Source organism: Micrasema longulum, unplaced genomic scaffold (genome assembly GCF_059751315.1).
Source record: "Micrasema longulum isolate JH-2025_06_02 unplaced genomic scaffold, ASM5975131v1 h1tg001927l, whole genome shotgun sequence".
NCBI classification, from domain to species: Eukaryota; Metazoa; Arthropoda; class Insecta; order Trichoptera; family Brachycentridae; genus Micrasema; species Micrasema longulum.
In genome coordinates, this window is record NW_028279101.1 from 126,083 (window position 1) to 150,587 (window position 24,505).

At 31.1% G+C, this 24,505-nt stretch overlaps 1 protein-coding gene across 1 annotated transcript; it reads right to left on the reverse strand.

The window, feature by feature from the left end:
* Positions 1-660: 660 nt before the first annotated feature.
* On the reverse strand, positions 661-22,885 carry y (L-dopachrome tautomerase yellow). Its single transcript, XM_088238595.1, has 4 exons — positions 22,827-22,885; positions 16,944-17,175; positions 1,862-2,050; positions 661-1,773 (listed from the first exon to the last, which is right to left on the reverse strand). The coding sequence occupies exons 2-4, from the start codon at positions 17,173-17,175 to the stop codon at positions 830-832; spliced, it is 1,365 nt and encodes a 454-aa protein (XP_088094721.1). The 5' UTR covers positions 22,827-22,885; the 3' UTR covers positions 661-829.
* Between the last annotated feature and the right edge of the window lie 1,620 nt (positions 22,886-24,505).

The following is a 24,505-nucleotide window of genomic DNA, read 5'->3' on the forward strand; positions in this document are numbered from 1 at the left end:
TATAATTCCATTAAAACGTAGGACACATTAATTTACTGAAAGACAGATCTTTAGGAATCCAAATCACTATTTTACTGGGGTTCGAACCCCACTATTCATAAGAGAAATACCACTATCTAATTCGACAATCAAATTACGATAGCTTCTTTTTGTGAAATGCAATTTTAATTTCAATAATATCACGAAAATTATGAAATTATTCATAAGTTGACATAAATTAATGTAATGTTGAAACTTTCACTAAGTAAATGACTTTCATTAAATAAATCCTTTAAACTCATTACGGATTGTATGTATGTTGAGTCGTTTGATAATATAAAGGTTGGTGCAAAAATTTAATAATAATTCTTTGAGTCTGGTGTGTCAAGATTTATTATAAGGCCCTTTGGTAACCCGCTAATTAGACAAAAGGTCTAAAAATCTCGGCTGCCGTGCCTCTTCTCTTGTGATATATGAACTCATCTTAACTTGAAATTAATGGTAGACGGCTTCAACTGGTTTTTAAAACGGTTGGCATATTATGTAGATCTCGGAACAAGAAATCTCGCTACTTTTTTTTCTTGAAACTGGAAATTGCTAAGATTTATTGTGTATTATTATGAGGGAAAATTAGGATGGTTTTGAAATGATTCAGTAACTCCTTACAATTTAAATAAAATATTTTATTTTTTAACAATTAGTTTTATTAATATAAACATGAAGTTCAAAGAATATTAAATAAATAAATTTCCCTTGTATGTACATAATCACTGGTTCAGACATTATGATGTATTTATTTACAAATGGAAACTATGTAGCTTAATAGCCTTAAAATAATTATTTTATTTTTTTAAAATACGTTTTCGTGAACTCTGTAGTGTCTGTTCACCCATGGCAGAGAGTTGAAGGATGGTAAACGAGTATATTGAGGACCAAATGTAGAGGAAGGTCCTCCAAATGGACGGTAAATGGCAGGAGCAAGAGTTTGCCTTTGGGGTGTTTGGACATCGCAGACAGACCCTCGCACCATTTCACTTACTGGGGCGGAATAAACCCTGAAGTTTACATCATTAAAATCAAGATCAGCTTCTAAGAAGACAGGCATGCGGTCTGAAATAACCCATACATTTCCACTATTGTCGAACTTGACGTCACTAGGAAATACAAGACCGATGTCATCCTTATCATTGATGGCCAAATTATTCGCCTTGTAAGGAAGGCTAGAATGCCAGCATCCAATAGCGTTTTGATCAACCATGTTGAAGAACATGAGACCTTCGTCATTCATTGCCTTGGCGGAAAGATGTCCGTTTGGTCCTCGTGTTCCCAGAGCGGTGAAGTCTTGATATGAGTCGGACACCCGGTTGCTGTCTCTCAAGATACTAGTTGACACAGCGAACTCCCGGTTGCTAGCAATCGGACTGAAGTACAGTGTTCTGAAACCATCACGCTTAGTGGGGGAAAGAGCCATTCCGAAGATACCTTCTTCGAACCACTGGAAGTTAAGTCCTGCAATGTTGAAGTCTCCGAGCAGAGGGTCGGGCAAGAAGAATCCGTGAGTGTATCTCCAAGACCTGTTTTGTTGCCAAGAGTATGAAATCAGACCATAGCCGAGTTCATCAGAGAAATATGCGAAAGTGTCTTCGCAAGAACTTCCAACGTCCACGGCAATGTTGGCAATGAAGGTATTGGCATTCGTGTCTTCAGGTCTAAATTCGTATCTACGGATGCGTCTATCGGTATTCAAGTCATACACGTTCAGGGCATAAGGGCAAGGATTTGTGGTTGTATTTCCTGCAATAACAAAATAAACGATTAATCGTAATTTTTCCAAGTTTCTTCTGTCGTGTTCTATTATTTAATTTTATTGTTAATAACTTACCAATTCCATAAGTTCCTGTATCCAAAACCCACAGTCTTCCGCAGGAATCTGCTTTGACACGGTAAACAGTGGTTAGTCCAGAAGCGCAGTTCCCTAATTCATTCTCTGCTAAACTCGGGTATGGAATAAGCTGGGGATTTTCAGGCTGTGCTTGATCTGTTCTGATGTAGTTGAGTGTTGCTGGAATTCCTGTTGACAAAGTAATTTTAAAAATACATTATATTATTCTTTCTGTACCTAGTGGTGCATAGTTCACTGCATTGGTAAACCGAATGCATCGTATTTCGGTTATCTCTAATGTGAAGGTAGAGTAAAAATAATACAATCATTTATGGAAATGAAGTGGAAAAGATTTAGGAAATATAAAACGAATTTCGAATCGGGTTGTGATCCCGTGCCAGTTTTGCGGCGGACTCACGGATCATAGGTACGAAGTTCAAACCCCACTCTACTCTAAATAATAAAACATTAAAAAAAAAACAGCAAAAAGGCATTGAATTTAAAGATCTAAAAATATATTTTATTGTTTTGAAGAAATAAAAAAATTATAATTTAAAAACACTTGCCGGTGGTAATACGGAGTACTAACCCTTATTACTGTCGACTGGCAATAATACAATAATTTAAAAAATATATAAATTAACATATTACAACAGATATAAAGAACACTTTTGAGAAGATAATATAGAAGTCTAGTCATCTATAGGGCTTATGATCTGTCATTGGCTGGTTTAAGTGGCCATTTCAAACACAGTGTAATATTCATCATTCTGCCCGCGTCAATAAAGGATTCTCAAAAAACTAAAAATATTGTTAAAAAAATAAAATATTATACGATATTGTGTATTCTCAGTAACAGGACTGCCAAGTGCTAAAGTGCAGTTTGCTTGGCTTTCATTGTCTTGACCTGTATTCATGAATGTTTATTAGTTTTATTGTAAACTGCTTTTATGAACAAACCAATAAATAAGAATAACAATAACATAAACAAATATAACAAAAAAATGGTACTGAATCGTTACAGAAAACAACTTTAAAAACCCTGTCTGTTTTATTATGAAATTAATTGTTTGAGGGTTAATTTATGTTCATAAAATTTATAAATTCAATGTAAGTATATTTCATTAAGCAGCTTGCCTGGAATCAATAAACTAAGCCATTTAAGCTCTATTTTGATATAATGTTGATAGTACGTGATTATTGCAAAAATATTTTGTTTCAATTGCATTGAAATTTCAACATTCAGTTATATGGTGCAGTACACATTATGAATGATATTCTAGATTAGTTTATACAGCTGACTAAATCAAGTTTACTTAACTTGTCATGTTACAAAATTACCATAAAATCATTGACGGCGCATTTATCAATGGTGAATTTCTAATCAAAATTATATATATTTTTTTATTTATTCTACATCCTGAACTTAGTTGACATCATCGCTTTTATTTCAATCAAACCGGGTTTTTCCACAATTAAGTAAAAAAAAAATATATTAAAAAATGTATGAAGTACTGGATTAAATCTATTTATTTAAAGAGGGTACGATGTCTTGCAGGATACCCTCTGAGACAACGGTGGTTTAAACGGTGCAACTTGGTAAAGCTTAGACTATACCCTGTCTCTGTAATATAAATACATATATTTCATTTTTAAGGGGCCATTATAAACGAGTTGTAAATAACCTGCTATTAAAAAACGGAAATCAAGTTGGGGCAGAGTGGAATTCGAACCGCGGACCTTAAATTCGTGAGTCCGAGACACTAGCCACGGGACTACAACCCGATTCAAAATATGTATATATATAAAAGTGTGAAGGCACTACGATTTATGATCATCGTCATTATCATTTTCTTACCAGCGTCCAGTGGTACAAAGGGTATTGCATTATTGAATTTGCACTTAATGGTAATGAAATCAACCGTACGCTTTAGGCTCCAGTCCAGAAATAATGATATATTGCAGAGTAAAATAAATATTAGCGTTCTCCAGGCAACCTTCATACTGTTAAACGTGGCGCCTGCTTTTCCTAGCCGCACTCTCAGTTTTTTTAAAGATACCATTTTCCGTAACATATACTTTGAGGTATTTGGAACTCGCTAAGTCATTTCGATGACATGGTTTGACAGAGTCAAGAAATTTTTGACATCAAGGCACTAAGTGTAACAAAGTACATGCGTTTTTGCGATGTTAATTTTAAAACCCATGCGTGCGAGTAGCTATTTAGGCTATCTACATCTACAGTCCTGAAGACCCCTGACTGAATCGTCAATAATAACTGCATCCTATTATACGGAGTGGCTTTTAACGGGTACGCTTTATTTTTTTTTATTTTTTGCATTGTATTAACTTCTATATAGAAAACTATAATTGGCCGATAATTTTGGTTTATTTGTAAATATTTTTTTTTACAATTGTTGATGTTTTCTTTTAATAAATGAAATGAAAATTTAATATTATCTAATTGTATAATAAAAAGGAATGCATCTATATTTTATCCAATTGATTCCTTCAAACAAAGTTTCTTACATAATACTACATAATGACTAGTATACTGAACTGAAGTTCATTAAGCGGTTAATGATATACTTTGCAAACAACAAGTATTGTAGAAATTTATGAAATATTTATACATAACATTCCCCCTTTCGTGCAAATATTTGCAGTTTTGTTTTTTTCTCAATGTTATAATCCAATCAATTCATTATGAAATGAACAACTCTTTAATAATAATTAAAACAAATTTATGTAATTGTGTAATAATAAAAATACGAGAGTCTTGGGTGTAATGCATAAATTGCTTTAGTAACAAATTTACATAAAGGTAATTAAATATACAGTCATCATTATAATTACTTAAAAAAAAAAAACTCCATTTATTGTATTTAGATAGGTTACTAATAAACATAAAATAATAAATAAAGGTATTTGTTTTCAGCACGTTAGGGAATAAGCAAATGATTACCTTTAGGCAATAAATTAAAAACAATAAAGAACACATGAAAAATGCATTAGTAAATAAAATATTTTTAAACAGGTTTATTACACACTGTCTAGGAAGCATTTTTTTTAATAATTAGGTGATAAAGTTTAGTTTTAAATACATCAACAATATCAACCTATGTGCACGTTGTTAAATCAGGTATTTTAAATATAATTCGTGAGAAGAGATTTTAAATAATTTTTAAATTACCAATGTTTTGAGAATATCCAAATGTTTGTTCCTACACAGGTTGGATTTCCTCCCTAAACAGTTATATATATTTCAATTTGTTTCAAAAGTTAGGGAAAATATTTTTGGGAAAGGGAGTACGGAAGTCTAGGTATTTACAGGGCTTTTTTACTTCACAAAAGAGTCAGCATATGGAATAACTGAGGAAAAGTGGATGTTTAAACATGGCGGATTAGTGAATGTAACATAGTGTGTAAAGTGGCCACTTAAACCAGTCAATGGCATGTCATAAGCCCTGTAAATACTGAGACTTCTATGTTCCTTTTTCAAAAATATTTACCCTCTCTTTTGCAATAAATTTACATTTAATTTTTAAAATATTTTTAATTGTTTATTCCTTTTTTTAATTTTATATGTTTTATAAACGGATTAAATTTTACACAAATAATTACAAAAGAGTACATATTATATACGGTTGGTCAAAAACAAAGATTTTTCTATTATCGAATTTAAACAGTTCTTCAAGTAACGTATTGACATGCATAAAAATAAGTTAATTATAACTGAAAAAGAACGAATCCTGCATTGCACTTATTACAGCGAAAAGGGCCTAAAGTAAAAAAAATATAGCCCAAATTTTTATTTTGTGCTCAAAATATAAAGGTAACTTTGTTCAACTTTTAATTGTATCTAAGCGATTTATTTTAGTTTTCTAACGAAAGAATAAATATATTCAAAGATACATTTAGTAAACGCAAAATGTAATTTTATTTAAAAATTTAAGTTTTTACTGTTTATATTTTTCAGCTCTTCGACTATTTCTCTTTAAAAAAAAAAAAAAAAATGATGAACTCACCACGAGAAGGTATCTGTAATTTGAGTTCTACCAATCAACTGATTAGGGTGTATTGTATGTTTTAAAACGTTGTTTTCAAATCAGATTTGATAACCGAGGACAGAAGCTCCTGGCACTTGCGTACAAGGAGGCCCGACCCTGGATGAACCGGGATATAGGGGCAGGGAGAAATATAAGTCATTAGGTTGATAAATAAGACAAAACTTTGAGTTGCAAATCAAAAAAATATGAAGACATTCACATACGAGTAAAATACTGTAATAAAAAAAAATGGAATTTCATATAGAATTGTCAATAAGTAGGTTACGTAAATCGAACTATAAAAACATTTTCATTAAATTAGTATGATAGAAACTTAAATATTAGAATGGAAGAATTAGGCTTGTTATATACAAATTACCATCTGGTTGTGTAACAAAATAGCTCTGTAGAAAAAAAACAAAAAAAAAAACATATTTGCATAAGTGTTATAAATGGTTCTTGTCCAAGATAAAACAATTTTGACGGTGACAGTAACCTGAATAAAAATAAGTAAATATGTTTATATTACCATACTGAATATAATCGCATTAAATTGAACTTATAAATTGAGAGAAACTGTAAACAAATATATCATGATGCAAATCACCCGTGCACTTTGTACGTATATTGCAACATAATGCAGTTTATACCAGTGTTGTCAGGAAATCGACTGCACCTTAATATTACACCTGAATATTCGATTTATATAAAAGTCAAAGCCCACTCTACATTACGGATTGCGAATCAATTACGTGCTCAATTATGTAATGGAAATCTGTCGGTTTAATAATTTAATATCAAAATAAGGAAGGAATACGATTTAAGCAGGCCAAATTAGGAATTTAGAAATTGTCGTTTGATAAATGATTAAAATTATTTTTAAAAAACGTAACGTATTTTTAAAATAAAAAATAGGTAATGTTACACTTTTCTAATCATTTTGTGATTTTTTTTTATTTATAATTTTGAAGCCCCGTTTAAGTTACATAAACATATTAAAATATCCAGTCATGTTTTGTTTAGTCTAATTAGTATTTATTGTCATCGCTTTTTGTGTCGAGATCCGTACATTATGTAATGCTGAGATAATCATTCTCGACAAAATCAAGAAAGGAACTCTTTGTTGGTTTGGACATACAGAGAGAATGGACAGCAAAATAACTGGATTGTTGATGAATGCAGAAATAGAGGAAGACCGAGAAAGATATGGCATGACCAAATCCAACCAATACTCGAAGGTGGACATGTGACGTCGGAATAATCGGCGCGCGTGCATGAGATGATGTATGAATCTAGAGGATACCTGTATGCAAAGTAGTGTGGTATGGCGTTCTATCCTCTCTGCCCACTTCAACCGGGAAACGGCGTGATGGTTCGTTTAACTTTGTCTCCAATATAATTTTTCAAGGAGTCAGGTAAGTAATCGTAGTGTTTAATTAAATTTGAATGACTCCCAAGGGGGAATTACAGCCGGTCTGCAAGCATTTGGACATACTTAAACATTGTTGAAATAACTACCTGGTAAAAGAAGAAGTATGAAAATTGAAAAATTGTTTTCAGGCGTTGCCTAGTAGGTGATTTTGTTCAGCTTGATGAATCTCACCCGGATAATAAAGGTTTCAGATCCTTTATTTCACAAAAGTCAACCGATGGAAGAGTTGAGGAAATATGGATGTTTAAACATGGGCAGAATGGTGAATGTTACACAGTGTATAAAGTCACCACTCAAACCAGCCAATGACAGGTCATAAGCCCTGTAAATGCCTAGACTTCCATATTTTCTTCTTAATAATGTTTTTCTTCTCTGTCCCAATGAATTTAAATACAAATAAAAAGCCCTTCAAGCGCTTGAGGTGTATTACGAAAATGGTGCTACATAAGTTTTCCATTATGATAATAATTAGTAGTTATTCGTATAAATATAATGGAGTACTGGAGCAGGCACGGCTAGTGGTGAAGCTGTAAACATTAGAACAATACCTAAAATTCTAGATGTTCTTAATTTTGGGCAATTTTCAATAAAGGGCTATTTTCAACTTTATGCCAAACGTTTTTAAGGTAGTTTTTTCTTTGCATTTCACTAGTTGGATGCTATTATCTCTACGAATCTAGTAGAACAATATGTCAAAGTTATAAACCTTAATGCGCGTGCGCGGAAATCCGAACATTCGTAATTGGACTGAACTCAAAACGAAGTGTAGTATCCAGATTCCAGCGTATCTAAAAGTACTATCAAGGCCAAGGTTGTTATTTCGTACGTAAATTAGAAAATACGCATACGTAGGTATATTTGCAAAAAATGTCGCTTGAATTTTTAAAATCGAGTGCACTCAAACATTTTTTACGGTAATTTTAGAATTTTTTGTAATTTTGAATAAAAAAATACATAATATTATTTTTTAATATTTAAGGGATGCGCCGCATCCAAAGCATGTACAAGCGGAACGCGCCTGCTGTTTATATGGTTTTTGCTTCAACACCTATGCGAGAAATAAATACATCATAAAATAGACACAATAATTAAACTAGCAATACGAATATATAAATGAAATATGCTGTTGTGAAACGTGGACATTGAAAGTGTCAACCATAAATAGAATAGAATATAGGCTTATCGATATAAAAATTATTATCGATGCTCTTAGTTTTTTTCAATTTTTTTTAAATTAAAAAAAAATTTTTTTTTGTTTATTCAGAAAAACAACAGCAATACAAAAAAATATTCACAACATTAAAAAAAAAAACAAAAAATAAAGCCAAATCAGTTTTCCACATAAATACAATTATAAAAATCCAGTTCAGTTAGATATAATTCATAGAAGTGCATGTGTGCGAGTTTTTTTTTGTGTGAGAATGCGTGTGTAAAAAAGTGGAGTGTGGTTTTGGTAGGTATGTGCATATGTGTGTGATTGAATATTGGTGTGAGGGTAGGTTTAGGGACAGGGTGAGTGTGTGTTTGATATGATTAAATAGAAACAACTTAAATTTATAATGTAAAAATATATTTTTAAAAAATATTTTTGTGAATTTTATAATTTTTTCTCATACTTATTCTGATATTATTAAATAAAGGAGTGTAAAAACGCATTTTTAAAATTGGTTCGTGTCTGTCATGTCAGAAACCGAACTATAAACCTCTTGCACCGTAGGCAAATGTGTTCGTCTTACCACAAGACCTAGTAAATATTGGTTCCGATTGGCGTAACGATTCAGTAGTATCCAATGCATAATTATGTGCGGATAAGGGATTGATGATGATTATTACAATTGACCAATGTTTGATATCAGAATTCTTATTAAAAATTTAGACAAAGCGCTTTCCTTCAAAAAAAAACAAAACACGAAAATTGGATGGTATGACCTTGCAAGAAAACAAAAATTATAATAATAATTTAAATTGTTTTTCCTTCTTTGGTTTAGTAGGACAAGCCGCTATCGTCCATAAAATGGTGTCGCTCATAACATTAGTACCTAATCATTTCGCAATACTGCATAACTTCACTTAGGTACCATTAATTCTGCAAATAAAATTAATTTGTTTATGTTGCAGATACGGTTCAAGAACTCATTAGTGCAAGTTACAGTTTATTCTGAAGGGATTTTGTATTGATTTAGTATACGAGTTCGTATGATGAAGTTTAATTCCGAACTAGGTGGGTACTTAAAATGTAGGTAATTAAATGCAATAGAATCAAGTTGAAACGTAATTAATGAAAATAGAGCAATTCACTGTTTCGTCATTGCAATAAAAATTGTATTTTTTTAGTTATACTTATTTATAAAATAAAATAAATCTAAAAAAACAATAACTAGAATAAAACTATTTGACTTTACTTTACATTAAAAAATGTACTAACTCATATAATCTGTAGTGTTTTATCCAGTACTATTGATTCGGTCTTTATTGTTTAACACGTCTTGTTAACGAAAAGGCGCACTGTAAACGAAAAACTAATTTCATTCAGTTTTGTGATTGGGAAATATTTGAGAAAGGATAGGAATATGGAATGAATACCTACCTTTAATATAATCTGAATGTTCTTCAATTTCTGGCACTGGATCACAAAATGAACTATAAAATGAGACAATGTTTTCCTCGACGCGCGACGATTCCAACCACTTTTTTTCCTCGATTTTTTGTCAAGTCAAAAATGTTGTTTTGTTTTTGTTCTAAATCTGAATATTCTAATTTTGAATATCTTCTATCTTGATGTTAGGTAGGTACCATAAGGATGGGTCAAAGGACACATGGGAACGAAAGGTAATTGGCCAGGAATAGTATCGATAAATGCTGTTATTTACTTAACACGTCTTATAACCAGTATTCATTTGGATATTGTTTTTAACAAAATATAATAAAACAGTGTCATTAATAATAATATGGATTTAACAAAAAAAAAAACACAAATCAACAACATTTTAAAGTGATGAAAAACCATTTTTGTTTGGGTTATTTATTATTCAAATGTATGTATTTATTAAATAGGTGTATGATATATATATAGGTGTGTGTGCATATGAATATTTCAAAATAAACGTGATATAGTCATTTTGTAAATTAAAAATTATTTTCATTGACATAATATACACTAGACGCAGTACTAAGGGCCTGTCTTGTGTTCCATTCAACTTAACACAGTAAACTGGCATAGACAGTTAGTCTTTTTTACTCTGCTTCGCGTTTTGCATGATAACGCTCATTTTTCTCAACATAATTTCAAACTGTCGTTCTATGAAGCATCACCTCGGTTTAAGTGATAAGCTTAATGTTCCCTAATTTGATAAAAACTAAGAGTGCTTGCCAACCTATTCGTAATACTTTCACTAACTCAATGATGAGTTTTGTATCTTTTTTTTTGCACCACAACACGCCTTCTTGGAGAAATCCTTTTTTTTGTTTTCTCATAGGGAGTCTAACCTGGAATCTTCCATGTGTGAAACAATCGTCTTAAGTACACACTCCACAGTACACAAGTAATCCAGTCTTTAACCATTAAAGTTTATGAATTAATAAATATTGAGATTGTTTATTTGCAAGTGAAGATAAAAATGCTGACCCCGTTGTGTAATTGCTATAACGCTTGCTTTACTCAAAAGGGTTGCTGGTTCGATTCTTAGCGAGGTCATATTTATTAAATAACGGTTCTTTCTAACCTTCTGTATTCTGTGTCATTTCAACATTGCAATTGAACTATTTGGTGTATTATTGTACTTAATCATGTATTTATGTCAAATGGCGATGATTGCAAATTGAATTTAGTCGAGTTTAAAAAAAAAGATTTTAATTCTATTTCTTGACTAGGACAAGAATGCATTTTTGAGAATATTGAGAGGATTTTTTTTATTTACTTATAATTTTTAAAAGCCCACTAGCGTTATAAAAAATATTATAAGGTCTAGTCATGTTATGTCTCGTCTGTTTATAGTAGTCATCGTGTGGTTTTTCAGGCTGATTTTTAATTTGTCTCCAATGTAATTTTTCAGATAGTAAGGAAGGTCATTGTAGTGTTTAAGTCCATCGTATTGTATTTTTGACTGTCCTACGTTTGTCTTTGCTTTTTAATATCGTTTTTGTCTATGAGTATTATATTTGTGTAGGTCAGCATTTTTGGTCAATGTTGTGTCATAGTCTTGCATGTTTCCCAGTGCAGTTTTGTGTATATTTTTTACCGTCTCAATTTTTGACAAATATTTTATGTCAAACTGGTGTGTTTGTAGTATAGTTCAGTTGCAGGGGTCAGGTAAGGTAAGCTGTATATTAGTTTAATGATTTTGTTGTGTTGTTTTTATGTTTCTTGTTATTGTTGTGGGAGAGGCTGTGTTATAATACCATTACTTTGGTGAATTTGCCTGTGTGTTTCGTTCGTTTTAATTATCTGCTTATGGCGAGTCCTAGGTACGTCACTTGTTCTAGTTATTTGAGAGTTTCGTTAAAATTGCACTTTTTTATTTAGTATAAAAGTACATCACGGGATTTAACGCTTAATTAAGAAGAAAAATTAATCGGAACATTAGCTAGTATTAACTACGTGACACTACCGTGGAGTGTAAAATTAATCAGATAAAGGTCATTAATTAATTTAATATGATATAATTGTTACATTAAATTAAGTTATTATGCGCAGCTATCCAACATTACTGTTGGTAAATTCTACATAAATAAACAAGCAGTTAAGAACTTATATTTCATTAACATTTGTAATATAAATTAATAAGAGAAAAAAATATTCAAAATAAAGTCGAAATTTAATTCAAATAATGCCATGATTGACAAATGTATGTCACATGTAAATATTTAAGTAATAACATGCGTAGGTATCAGTGTTCTTTCGAATAAACGTATTAAAATTTATCTGAATGAGATTTATCAAATTCTGTATAACTAAAAGTATTTATAAAGGTTTTATCACAATTAAACCACATTGAAAAGAAAACAAACAAAAATAAAAGTTGAAGAGCAAAATATTATTAATAAATATCAGCTTTATTTTGAATTTGTCAAAAATTTAACTGATACTCAAGAAATACAGATATTTAAAAGGAGAGGTCGAAAATATTTACAGAGCTTCAGACCCTATCATTTATCTATCTTTTTGTACAATTTATTTTGTTGATTGGTGGGCCTATCGCCAAAGAGTGGTTTTCCAATCTACCAATAAAATTGAAGGTGATGTTTATTTTTGTTTCAATATGCGAATAAATAATAATAATAGCAATGTGTGTAGGCATATAAAAAATAATTTTTAATTGAAATGTACATAAATGTTCTATTTTGTCACTTCCGAAACAGCAAAGAATTTTTACGGAAGTACAAGTAGGTAGATACGACATCCAATTAAAAATACGGCATTTTGATTAGTCGCGAACCTTAATCCAAATTATGTATGTAGGAGTTTCATCGCTTCCTGTTAGTTTCTTAACAAAGTAATAAAATTGTTTGGATTATTTTTTTAAATTGTTAACGAAAAGGGCTAATGATTAGGACTTTTGCAATAAAACGTTTTGAAATACATGCTAACTTAAACATTACAAAGTTTAAATTATGTGCAAATGTGCACGCGTTATAATTTATAAGTATGTGTTACGCTTATGCGTAATAAGAACATAATATTATATTATGTACGTTAACACATATAGAACGGGTTCTTGTTCTATTTCACAGAAATAATTGTTTTCTTCTTTCGCCTGGACACTGAATCCCGATTTTCTAACACGGTTATTAACGACTTAAAGAAAATGGCTCCAATATTGAAACATTTGGGTAAATTATTAGGACGCAAATAATTCTCTTAAATTCATGTTCTTTTTAAAAAAGGAATAACCCGTTAAGTCTCTATTTTAAGCTTGTTGAAGGAGGTAATGAAAAATACACCACAACACCCAGACCAATAGAGAAAAAAATATTTCTTGGGTTTTTTTTTTGCAACTGGCGGGAATCGAACCCACGACGCCAGTTCCACAGTTGGCCGTCTAACCAACTGCGCCACGGCATCTTTATCATTTTATTACGTTTTTATGTGTTATAAATATTTAAAATGTTCTAGAATTTATTAAATATTTTTTTCCTATGATTTTGACTAAAAAGTTAATAGAAATGCTTATTTAAGCCACGCTCGCAAAAACTACATGTATTTTAATGGTCATAAAGTTAAAACGAGCATACACCTACATCACCCACATAAATATGTGCATAATTATTTTTATTACGTTCTTATCCGGTCAGGTTAATTAATTAATTAGTGACTAAAGAATGAAAGTCTGGGAAAATGAGATAATTATCAAAAAAAGTTAATTGGTTAGCAATATGTACATATTTAAAAAATTACATTTACGAAAAAATCACAGAATTGCATAAGGATTTGCAAAACATATCAATACATATTTATGTGTGTATAACATTTTTGTATCTACGTAAAAATTGCTTGAAAAATAATTTAACGAGACCGGTAAACTAACTTTCAATGGCTTATTGTGATAGATTTATTGTATGGACTTTCTTGGTATGTACACATACAGATGTCGATCCAAATGACAGTCAATACATAGACATATATATATCTATTTAGTTACAAAAGCATTGCTTATATTTTAGCCTGAAGCCTATTTGTGAAGTGAGTCATTAATAATCAAATCAAGGTAAAATCACACTAACAATATGCACAAATCAAAGGAAAGACAATTGTTCTTGAACTTAGGATTTTCTTATTTTTTTACTGGTCAGGTGCCTTATTTACTGAGCTTAACTAGCAAATTATTTTCAATATAGTAAAATACACTCTGTGCTTTCTGTGAAATTCATTGCATTGCAAAAAACGAAAATTGATTTGATACGATTAATTCATTAAAAATAATACGCAAATATGGGGGAAAATAAATAAATTATACAAAACATGAATATATAAAACTGTCGGTAAAATATGTAAATATTAAAATATAAAAAAAATTAATTCTTTTTTATTTTTTATTATCTGTGTTAAAAATAGTGAAGGCTTGTAATCAGCACAATTTTTTACTTCAACCTATTAAAAAAAAGATTTTTTCCTAGCTGGACCAAAGGAGGGATTTGAATCCCTCATAGACTGATTTTGATTCGATAACTCGAGCGTTATTAAACCACTTGCCCTATATTTTTTGTAATCGTAAAAATAACATAAATAAGCATTTTCCTGTTTTGGTTTTTAAATTGTAAGATCGTTTAATATTAAAACAAAAAAAAAACGTAATTAATACTAGGGTTAATTTTACTTTATGTACATTAGAATTTGGCAAACTAACAAAAATAAATAATATTCACGAATGAGTAAAAACGTGAAAACATCAAAAAATTATTGTACGATCATATAAATTTCAAAGTTTTATTCTCGTTACGCCCCCATTCGGATTATGTGTAATTTTAGGATGCTTAGTGAGGAAAAGGTTAAGTTAGTACCAACGTTCGACGAAATTTTATAAAGTCTGCGAGAAAATAATATCCATCATTTTATTTTAACACTCATATCGTACGTTCATAGCGTAAAAGCACATTTCAGGAGATTTTTAAGAATGATCAAGTCCAAAAATAAGTGTTCGTATATTTTTTTCAGAATCTTTTTGAACATTGATTTTAGGGCATCGCTTTGACTTCAAATTTATCAATATGACTTATTTTGCACAAATATCAAATGTTTTTGAATCGCTTAGTTTCAAATCTTTCACTGTTCTGCTTCAGCGTAGAAACTACATAAACTAAAAGTCAACATAAATTATTATGAAAATAAAACTTTGTTATAAGTGTTACACAATTTTTATTATTTTACAAAAACACTACTACAGTTTCGGGAGAGCACTCCTCCCATCGACGGGTGATATAAAACTAATATAGTAAACACAGAATATTGTTCACAATGTCATAGAATTTAAACAAAATTAAACAAATTAATTAGTGAAACTTGAAGCAGGGCTTGAAGTTTTTATTCCACTTATCTAAAGTGTTAGCATATAAATGGATAATTAGATAAGTATAAAAAAACACCCCTGCCCTAAGTTTCACTGATTAATTTGTTTATTTTTGTTTAGAATTTAGAATTTAGAATTTTCTGTCTTTTGCTTGTGGTAACACGATGTTAGATCACTGGGCGCAAGGGAATTATTTACCACAGTCTTTTACGAGTCAAACAACTGCACATGTTCCCAGAGCATAAAATTATCTATGAATAAAAAGCAAGAAACGTGACAACATACGATACTACATAAGATCATGTGCAATTAGCGTTTGCAAAAACTACATAAATATTTCTCTATTAATAAATAAAAAAATTGCAATGCTTTGATGATTAATACCGGTTTACAAATAATATTCAAAAGCTTACTCCGACGCGACCGACATTTTTTGTTTAACAAGTCAAGAGACCTTATTACAGCGGTAAACAACCATGCTTGAAAGGATGCGCGGTCTGACTTTTCCTCTTTCAAACATATTGCCGTATTTTCCCTTAACTATGACACTAGGCGCCTAGTTTGCCGTCTTCAGACGAATAGTATACAAATATAATATATATGATAGTATGTAGGTGAAATAGTTCAATTAGATGAATCTCACACGCAAAAATAAAGGTTTTAGCTCTTTAACTTCACAAACATTAACAGATGAAAGAATTAAAGGAATATAGATGTTCAAATATAGGCAGAATGGTGAATGTTACACAGTGTGTAAAGTGGCCACTTAAACCAGCCATTGACAGGTCATAAGCCCTGTAGATGTCTAGACTTCTATATTACCTTCTTATAAATGTTCTTCATATCTGTTGTTATATGTTAAAATAAAATAACTTTATTTTTTTTAACCAAACGTATCGACCCATTAAAAATGTATGTTTTTATAATTTACCCAAATATTTCAATTTGGGGTTCCATTTTCAACGAGGTTGTAAATATATCTCTTTAAGAAAATGAGAATCGAGTGGGGTTCGCAAATCAACGTTTGGCTATCCCATTTTCCGCACCCCAAAACTGAACCGATTTGATAGCTTTTTTTTAGAAAAAGTAACTGAATAACATTTTCTATATTGGTAGGTTTTTTGTTTATTAAGATTATTTATATATATGTATCCCGTACATCCATAGACGGCAGATAGAAGCGGGTGCTTTTTGAGTTTTATTATTATCCTTACTCCAATTAGAACTAATTAAAAAAAAAAAATCAAAACAATAGAGACACGCCAATGGTTAATATCTATAGTGAATAAAAAAAATTTACTCTAGTCCCAAAGTCTAGGGAGAAAATACGAGAATACGTTTGTTTAAAGAAAAATTAGACTGCGTTTTCTTTTAAAACAGCCAATGACAGATTATAAGCATCGTTGAAGCCTAGATTTCCATATTTTCTTCCTAAAATGTTCTCTCTCTCTGAATTTACAATTGATCTCACTTTTTTTAAAAATCTTTAACATTTTTCAATTAAATATATATACAATGTTATTAAAGCACATTTTAATATATGTATTGTTTATGTGTGCCCTATTTCAAGATTCAAAATAAAAAATAAAATAAAATACCTTCACGCCATCTAGGTACGGTGACGAATAGTTTATTTTTCCAGACTTCTATGCCCACAGGAAGGTTGTTCTCCGGGATAAAAGCTCTTGACTGCAAGGCTTGCTGGCGAGCAAACTCATTAGGGAAGGCATAGTCCACTGCGGTCCAGGAGAACCTCTCCTGGAGTTTCACTGCTGCTTCACACCCCAGCATCAGGGCGCTTAGACCTACTAAGATCAGTGACAGCTTCATCTGTAAAAATAACAGCATTTTTATTAGAACTCTTTGTAATTATAAGGTTTCACTTTCTTATAATTATCTACTATCTTTTACTTTTTTTTCCATTCTTTCACATTTTCCCCAATTTTTTCATACGTTTCTATTTTTTGTAACCTACTACTTCATTTATTTGTTGCTGGACAAATGTCTTTGTGTGAACATACGATTAGTAATATTACCTAACAACATTACATCAGTGTTCGGTAAAACAAGTTTGTACCTACTATAAACCATTTATTAAAATAAAATACAAGTACAAAATAGGTAATTTCAGATTGTTAATAGATATACTTTGCATGTGAAATGTATATATTTGTACCAAGATTGGAAGTATTTTTTACCAATAACTTGTAATTGAACATGTTTAAAAAACAATTTTATATTTAATTTATATTTTCATTTATGGACAACAGAAAATAACTCGCTTGACTTCCCATTGTAATACGGGCCCTGGTAAAAGAAAAACGTTTACTATCTCTTATAAATTATCAACCAATCATGATAAAATCTTAAAACAATTAGAATCCAGATCTTATTTACAAAGATTTGAGCATATTGCAAGCCCAAAGCAACAATGAGATAAACCCGAAATTTCCAATTTTAAGATACACATACAGATATGTTAATAAATTAAATAAGTTAATGTTTGCAAAAAAATAAATATTGAAGTAACATATTTAACCTCTGTGAAAATATATTGTTCATAATCTACCTAAATAATTTAATTAATAAAGGTATGTAGAAAAACTTCAACTCTAATATTAATTTTGTTAAAATGCTTCTAATTACAAGACCAGAAGTTGTATTTTTTTCCAAATGGAAAAATTAGCACCTCTATTTTTTGATCAGCATGATATTGTGTTTGCTTCTAGGTTACACGCATTATTTGATTACAAGCCTTTAAAATGGAATGTCAATTAAACAAATGTAAACATTTTCGTAGGCATCGTGGTGCAGTGGTCAGCGCGTTTGCCTACCATGCAAGAGGTTTCGGGTTCGATTCCCGACATGGTTGACGTGAAATACTTATTTTAAAAGGTATTTTTACACAAGAATTTTTAATAGTCTCTGAACTGATACCTGAAGCGTAAGACTGATCATCTTACCTTCATGTAACAAAAAATGATCAAGATACGTTGTGATTGGTGTACCAATGCAGTGTCCTATGCACCATTAGGTGCGTAAAGGGAATGATGATGATGTTGATGAACATTTTCGACACCTCCTTCTGTTCGCGTTCAATCGATAAAATAAAGCTTCCCAAGCTACTTGAGATTTTTGTGCAGTACACGGTGAAAATGCTATCAATTATTGTCATTTTTTTTTTGCTAAGCAATGAAAGAAATTTGATTAAATACTTATTTGTTGTATCTTTTTGTTGTGTCCTTTTGTTCCCTTCATTCGGAAAAAAAACGCAACTCATTTGTTAACACCTGGTAGTAAAGCACGTGCTCATAATAGATAAACAAATTATCCTGAATTCAATAATGCTTAAGCTCAGTATAACACATATTTGATACTTAATTAAAAATATTACTGTTTATGATAGACACTTGGATATATTAACGATTAGTGTCAATCAAATATTATATTGGCAATGCTTGGTACAGATAATATAAATTTATGTATTTAGAACTTTTTCAAATTTAAATGATTTAAATATGTTCGGAAGTTATGAAATTATTTACGAATGCGTAAATGAGAACTATTTAGTCAATTTCTGTTTCAAACAAGTTTGAATTTATTATTAATGAATTGTTCAATCCGTGTATGCGTTTTTTCGTAGGCTAAGAGATTTTAAATTATTAATTGACATTTCTCATGAAGGTTAGCAAGAATCCTGAGATGTTTTAAAATTAATTTATAACAAGTAATGTTAAGTTGATGTTAAGTATAGTGGTGCTGTAGTCGGCATATTATTAAGTATACATACAGACGGTTCCGCGTTCAATTTGTAACTTCACAAATTGAATTATGGATATATTATATAAACTTATGTCGTTGACGTATATTAGAATTGACATTCTGACGGAGGAAAATTAGGATAGAAAAAATAATTAAAAAAATTAATGAAATGTGAAATATATATCGGTACATATATAAAAAAAAAATCTGTACCGTCCTCCTTAAAACAGGTTTAATAAGTATTTTTTTATATGGAATATGCGGCATCCACGGTGTATTATATAAGACGCTTGACTCACACACGGAAGGTTCTGGGTTCGATTTCCGGTGAGGACACAAAAATCAAAATGTGTTTTTTTTGAAGCCTTGGTGTTTTGTTCTGTAATTCACCAGTAATTGAGCCTCCTGGCATGTTGTGGTGCAAAAAAAAAATATTTAAAAAAAAGAAAATGTCAACAGAGAGTTTTTGTTTTGTGTAACAATAAGATAACTGCAATTAGTGTAGTTCTCTATGCACCACTAGGTGTTGATGTAGGGTAGGAAGAAAGGGAAGGATATCAATTTTAAGAATATTTCCAAACCAAAAGTAATCAATATCCAACCATTCAATTTTTATTTTTAAAAAATATATATTTACTAACCCAAATATTAAGATTTTGAGGCCATTTTCAAAGAGTTGTAAATAACTCACAATTAGAAAATGGGAATCAAATTGGGGTAGAGATGGGTTTGAACTTAGGACCTCTGATCTGTGAGGCCGCAACACTAGCCACGGGACCACAACCCGATTCTATAATACTTTTGTTGGGTTTTTTGCCCCGCCACATAGTTATCTTCTCAATAATATCGATCAATAAGATTATATTGCAGGACTGATTTTAATGTATTTGAGATGGATTGTCGTCCAGTGGGTTGTGTCTTGGAATCCGGATTAGAAGGTCCGAGTCTCGAATCCCACTCTACCACAACTAGTTTCTCATATTCCAACACGGTTATTTACGACATAAAGAAAATGGCCCCATAAAATAAATATTTGCATAAATCGTAAAATGGTAAGATCACAATTAAAAAATATTTAATAACTCTGTAGAAATAAAAATAAATATCCCCCTAACTGTGCAGTGAAATGGTTATTTTTTTCAAGCCTGGGTGTTCTGTGCACCACTGGAATTGGGGCCTCCGGGCCTGTTGTGGTGCGAAAAAAAACATTCATAACGATTTAATACTACAAATGTTCTTTCTTACCTTCATATATTCAAATTTATTGTATTTTCTTTTATTATATTTAACTATTTATATCAGCACAAAAACCGACAATATTTTTGGTACATCAAAGTCTTTTTAGAATTTATCTTTTTAGAAATTCATTTAAAACGACCAATATCTCAACTGAGATGAAGAAATTTTTAACTCCAGACATTTGCATGGCTAATAACCTGTCATTAACTGGTCATTGTGAACGTATCCTTTTTGAGCCGACTACAATATTTTTTTGGTAAAAATAACACTTTTACCAATATTGTAATTGAAGTGCCCTTTGCACAATAAAATGCAGATAAAAGTGAAATAAGTAAGGAAAAATATTCAATAATTGATTTAAAGTGATCTTACAATTTCTAAAATAAAATTAACAACTAAACGATTTTTTTTTATTTTAAGTTGATACATTAAGTAAAGGTATATTTATCTAATTTAAAACCACGTCTTATTAAATTGATTTTGAACTTGATAAATATTCTTGAATTTGTAAAATACCGTAATGTTTTCTTGTGTATTTATTATTTTTTATTTTTAACATTAAAACAATAATAAATAAGAAAAATTATGTGTCCTCACTGGGGTTACCCGTGCCAAAGACACCAAACAATGTACCTTTTTTTATGTGAAAATATACAAAGAAGACGATAGAAATTACAAAACTTTTATACAGTTTTAAACAATACGTGTTCATGTGTATATTTAATATGTATCTGTATTATTTATATTATAAAACGCACAAAAAAAGAACAAAAACATAACTTAAACAATACGTTTGTGGAGCAGGTGATTCAATATTTGTTTTGGGCGAATGAAAGAATCCAGTATAACCTGGAATAATTGGCGAATGACCAATAAGTATGTACATGTATACATATGTTTACATTTATATGTAAAGTGTTATAAAGAATTTAATAAGTGATGTAATATATTATATAAATTATATGTAGCGTGATATGTATAAACTAAATATTTATATATGGAATATATTATGTACGTTTACGTGTGAATATATATATTTGTATTTGTGTATGTTTGTGCATGTAGGTTTACGAATGCATTGCAGGTGTAGCAACTCAACACATTTTCTAGCGAGTCGAGGCAAGTTCAAAATTTGTGTCTCTATCCTTAATTTACATTTTTTTTTTTTTTTTACATTTTTTTTTTTTTTTTTTTTGCACCACAACAGGCCAGGAGGCCTAATTACAGTGGTGAATTACATCACAGAGCACCCAGGCTTGAGAAAAATCATATTTTATTTTTTTGTGTTCTCACCGGGAATCGAACCCGGAACCTTCCGTGCGTGAGTCAAGCGTCTTGACCACTACACCACGGAGGCCGGAATAATTGTATGTACAATGTTATTAAATAAATAAAAACAAAATTAATGCATACGATCGTGAAAAATTATACGTTTCAATAACAATACCATTAAAAGTGGATATAAGCTTAGAGAAATAAAGATATAAAACAGTATAATAAGGATAAAATAATACTATTATAAACACATTACAACGGAGATAAAAAACGTTTAAGATAAGGAAATATGGAAGTCTAGGCATCTGCAGGGCTGTCCTTTACCTGTCATTAACTGGTTTAAGTGGCCATTTTACCATTCACAACATTCACCATCCTGCCTATGCTTCAACATACATATTTCTTTAATTCTTCCATCTGTCGATTTTGTGAGGTTAAATGGCTGAAATCTGTATTGATGTGCGGGAGATTCATATTAATGAATTATTTTCCCTACATACTAGGCAAGAGACGCCAAAACTTTATTTTTATACTTCTTCTTGGACCAGTTTATTTTATCAACAATACTATTGATTAAATAAATATTTTTATATAAAGTTTAAGATGAATCAAAGTTAATAACAGTTTTAGATGAATCCTGAAGCGTAAAACTGATCATCTAACCGTTATGTTACAAAAATGGTTAATCTACATTTTTTTTAGTTTGTCTAAATTTTTGTAGACAAGGACTGGATTAAACTCCATAGGGAGCTGTTTATATTGACATATTACAACAGAGATTAAGAACATTTAAGAAAAGGTAATATATAAGTCTAGGCATCTACAGGGCTTATGACCTGTCAATGGCTGGTTCAAGTGGCCACTTTACACGCTGTGTAACATTCACCATTCTGTATGTAACTAACTGTATGTAACATTCACAATTAAAAGAATATAGATGTAAAAATGATTAAGATACGCTGCGGTTGGTGTACCGATGCAGTGCCCTATGCACCATTAGGTGCGGAAAGTGGAATGATGATAATGATGATTATTGATTAAAAAAACCCTGTTTCAATGCTTTAATCTCAATAACTCTTTAGGGGGTAAAATCCTGCCCTTTTCAACGAACATTTGGACAAACTCAAAATATTGTCAACAGCCAACGGATACAATTTTTCCAAGACGCTTGATACGAAAAATAACAAATGAGAATTTTAACTTGCCTTAAGGTATTCCAATAAAATCTGTTCACTGCTACACCACTGAATGATAATAATCCAGCAAACACCTTGCCTTTAAATAGTCACCCTCCCATTATCAATAGATTACGGCGAAAAAAATACGGCTCTAAATCGTAGCAAACTATATACAACTTTCTTCGGAAGCCGCCCATTAACAACACTGTGGATATGAATAACTGGCCAGATAGAGTAAACCTTTTGCTTCGGTCACAATACCCTTTCTATTTTGATTGCCTTGGTGTATTTTAACCCCACTATTGCAATTTTGCTACTCGTAGTTCATAGCGTACAAAAAATGTGTTCCAAGTTAAATTTATTTGTAATGCGTACAAGTATGGGTGTTTAAACAATGTTGAGTATATTATATATTTTATACTTTATTATATTCAGTATAGGAACTCCTGTTTAAAGCAAATTTAGAAAAATTGATTAAAATCAACCTTCAACAGATAATATTTATTTATTTATTTAATTGACGGACTGATGCAGTCCATTCTAACGATGGTAAATACCATTTATTATAAAATTCAGGCACTTATAAAATAAAACAACTAAATGAAATTAAAGCTAGGACAAAAAAAATACTACCTCAAAACAAGATCCGGTCTATAAAATATTATATTCATATTTTGTGTAAGTAGTTGTGAAACATTTTAATTAATGTTAGTAAATATTAGTATATGACCACTTACTGACTTTTTATTTTTACCTGATTCCAGACGTACCCCTCATCCAGTAATCAGTAAGAAAAACAAGTCTAAAAATGGATTGATCCGAGACAGATTTTTCGTGAATATTTTTTTAACATAAACAGGGATGGAGACCTTTTTGAGAAGGGTATATGGATATCTGGGCATTTACGGGGACTATGAAACGCCTGCATAGCACATTCTACTGAACGGATGTAAATCGTGGCATCTCACTAGGGCCCAAAACAGCAATATCCTGAGTTTTGAGAATTGGTGTCTCAGAAGAATCTTGGGTGAGCGGTGATGTGACTTCGTAAGGAAAAAAGTAATGAAGGAATGGACCTAACAATCTCTGGTGACAACTGTCATCAAGGGGGGTGATACAGTTCACTGGGCCATATACTGCGGATGCCTCCTGAGGGCCTTAACCACGCTTGCTTACATTACAAGGCATTAGGTTCTAGCCGTCCTGGACGTCCACTGCTGATTGTTTGTCGTCAGTTTTTATTAGAATTACGGAATTAAAACCTGACTTGGGAGTACGCTCAGAAGCTGGCTGAATAAGGCTCTATGTGGACACCATATGCTTCAGCCAGGAAGCGGACATGGAATAATGATGATGACTTGTTGTAAGCTGGTTTGAGCGATCGTTTTATCATCATCATCATCATTTTCCTACCCGCACCAACTGGTGCCTAAGGAACTGTATAAGTACTACAATTGTAGCGTTTCTGGATCATTTTTGTTCCATTAAAAATAAGACGATCGGTCTTATGCTAACGGTTCTATTCTAGAGACATTAAAATATTGAAGTTTACTTCTTTTGAAATTAAAGTTTACGTTGACCTTGCCAAGAATTGAACCCGGGACCTCAAGCATGGGACACCAAACACTATACTATGAAGCGGACTTCTCTCCATTCGATTTTACTTTTTAAGATTTTTCCCTGAGAGTAGCTGTCGAGTCGAAAAC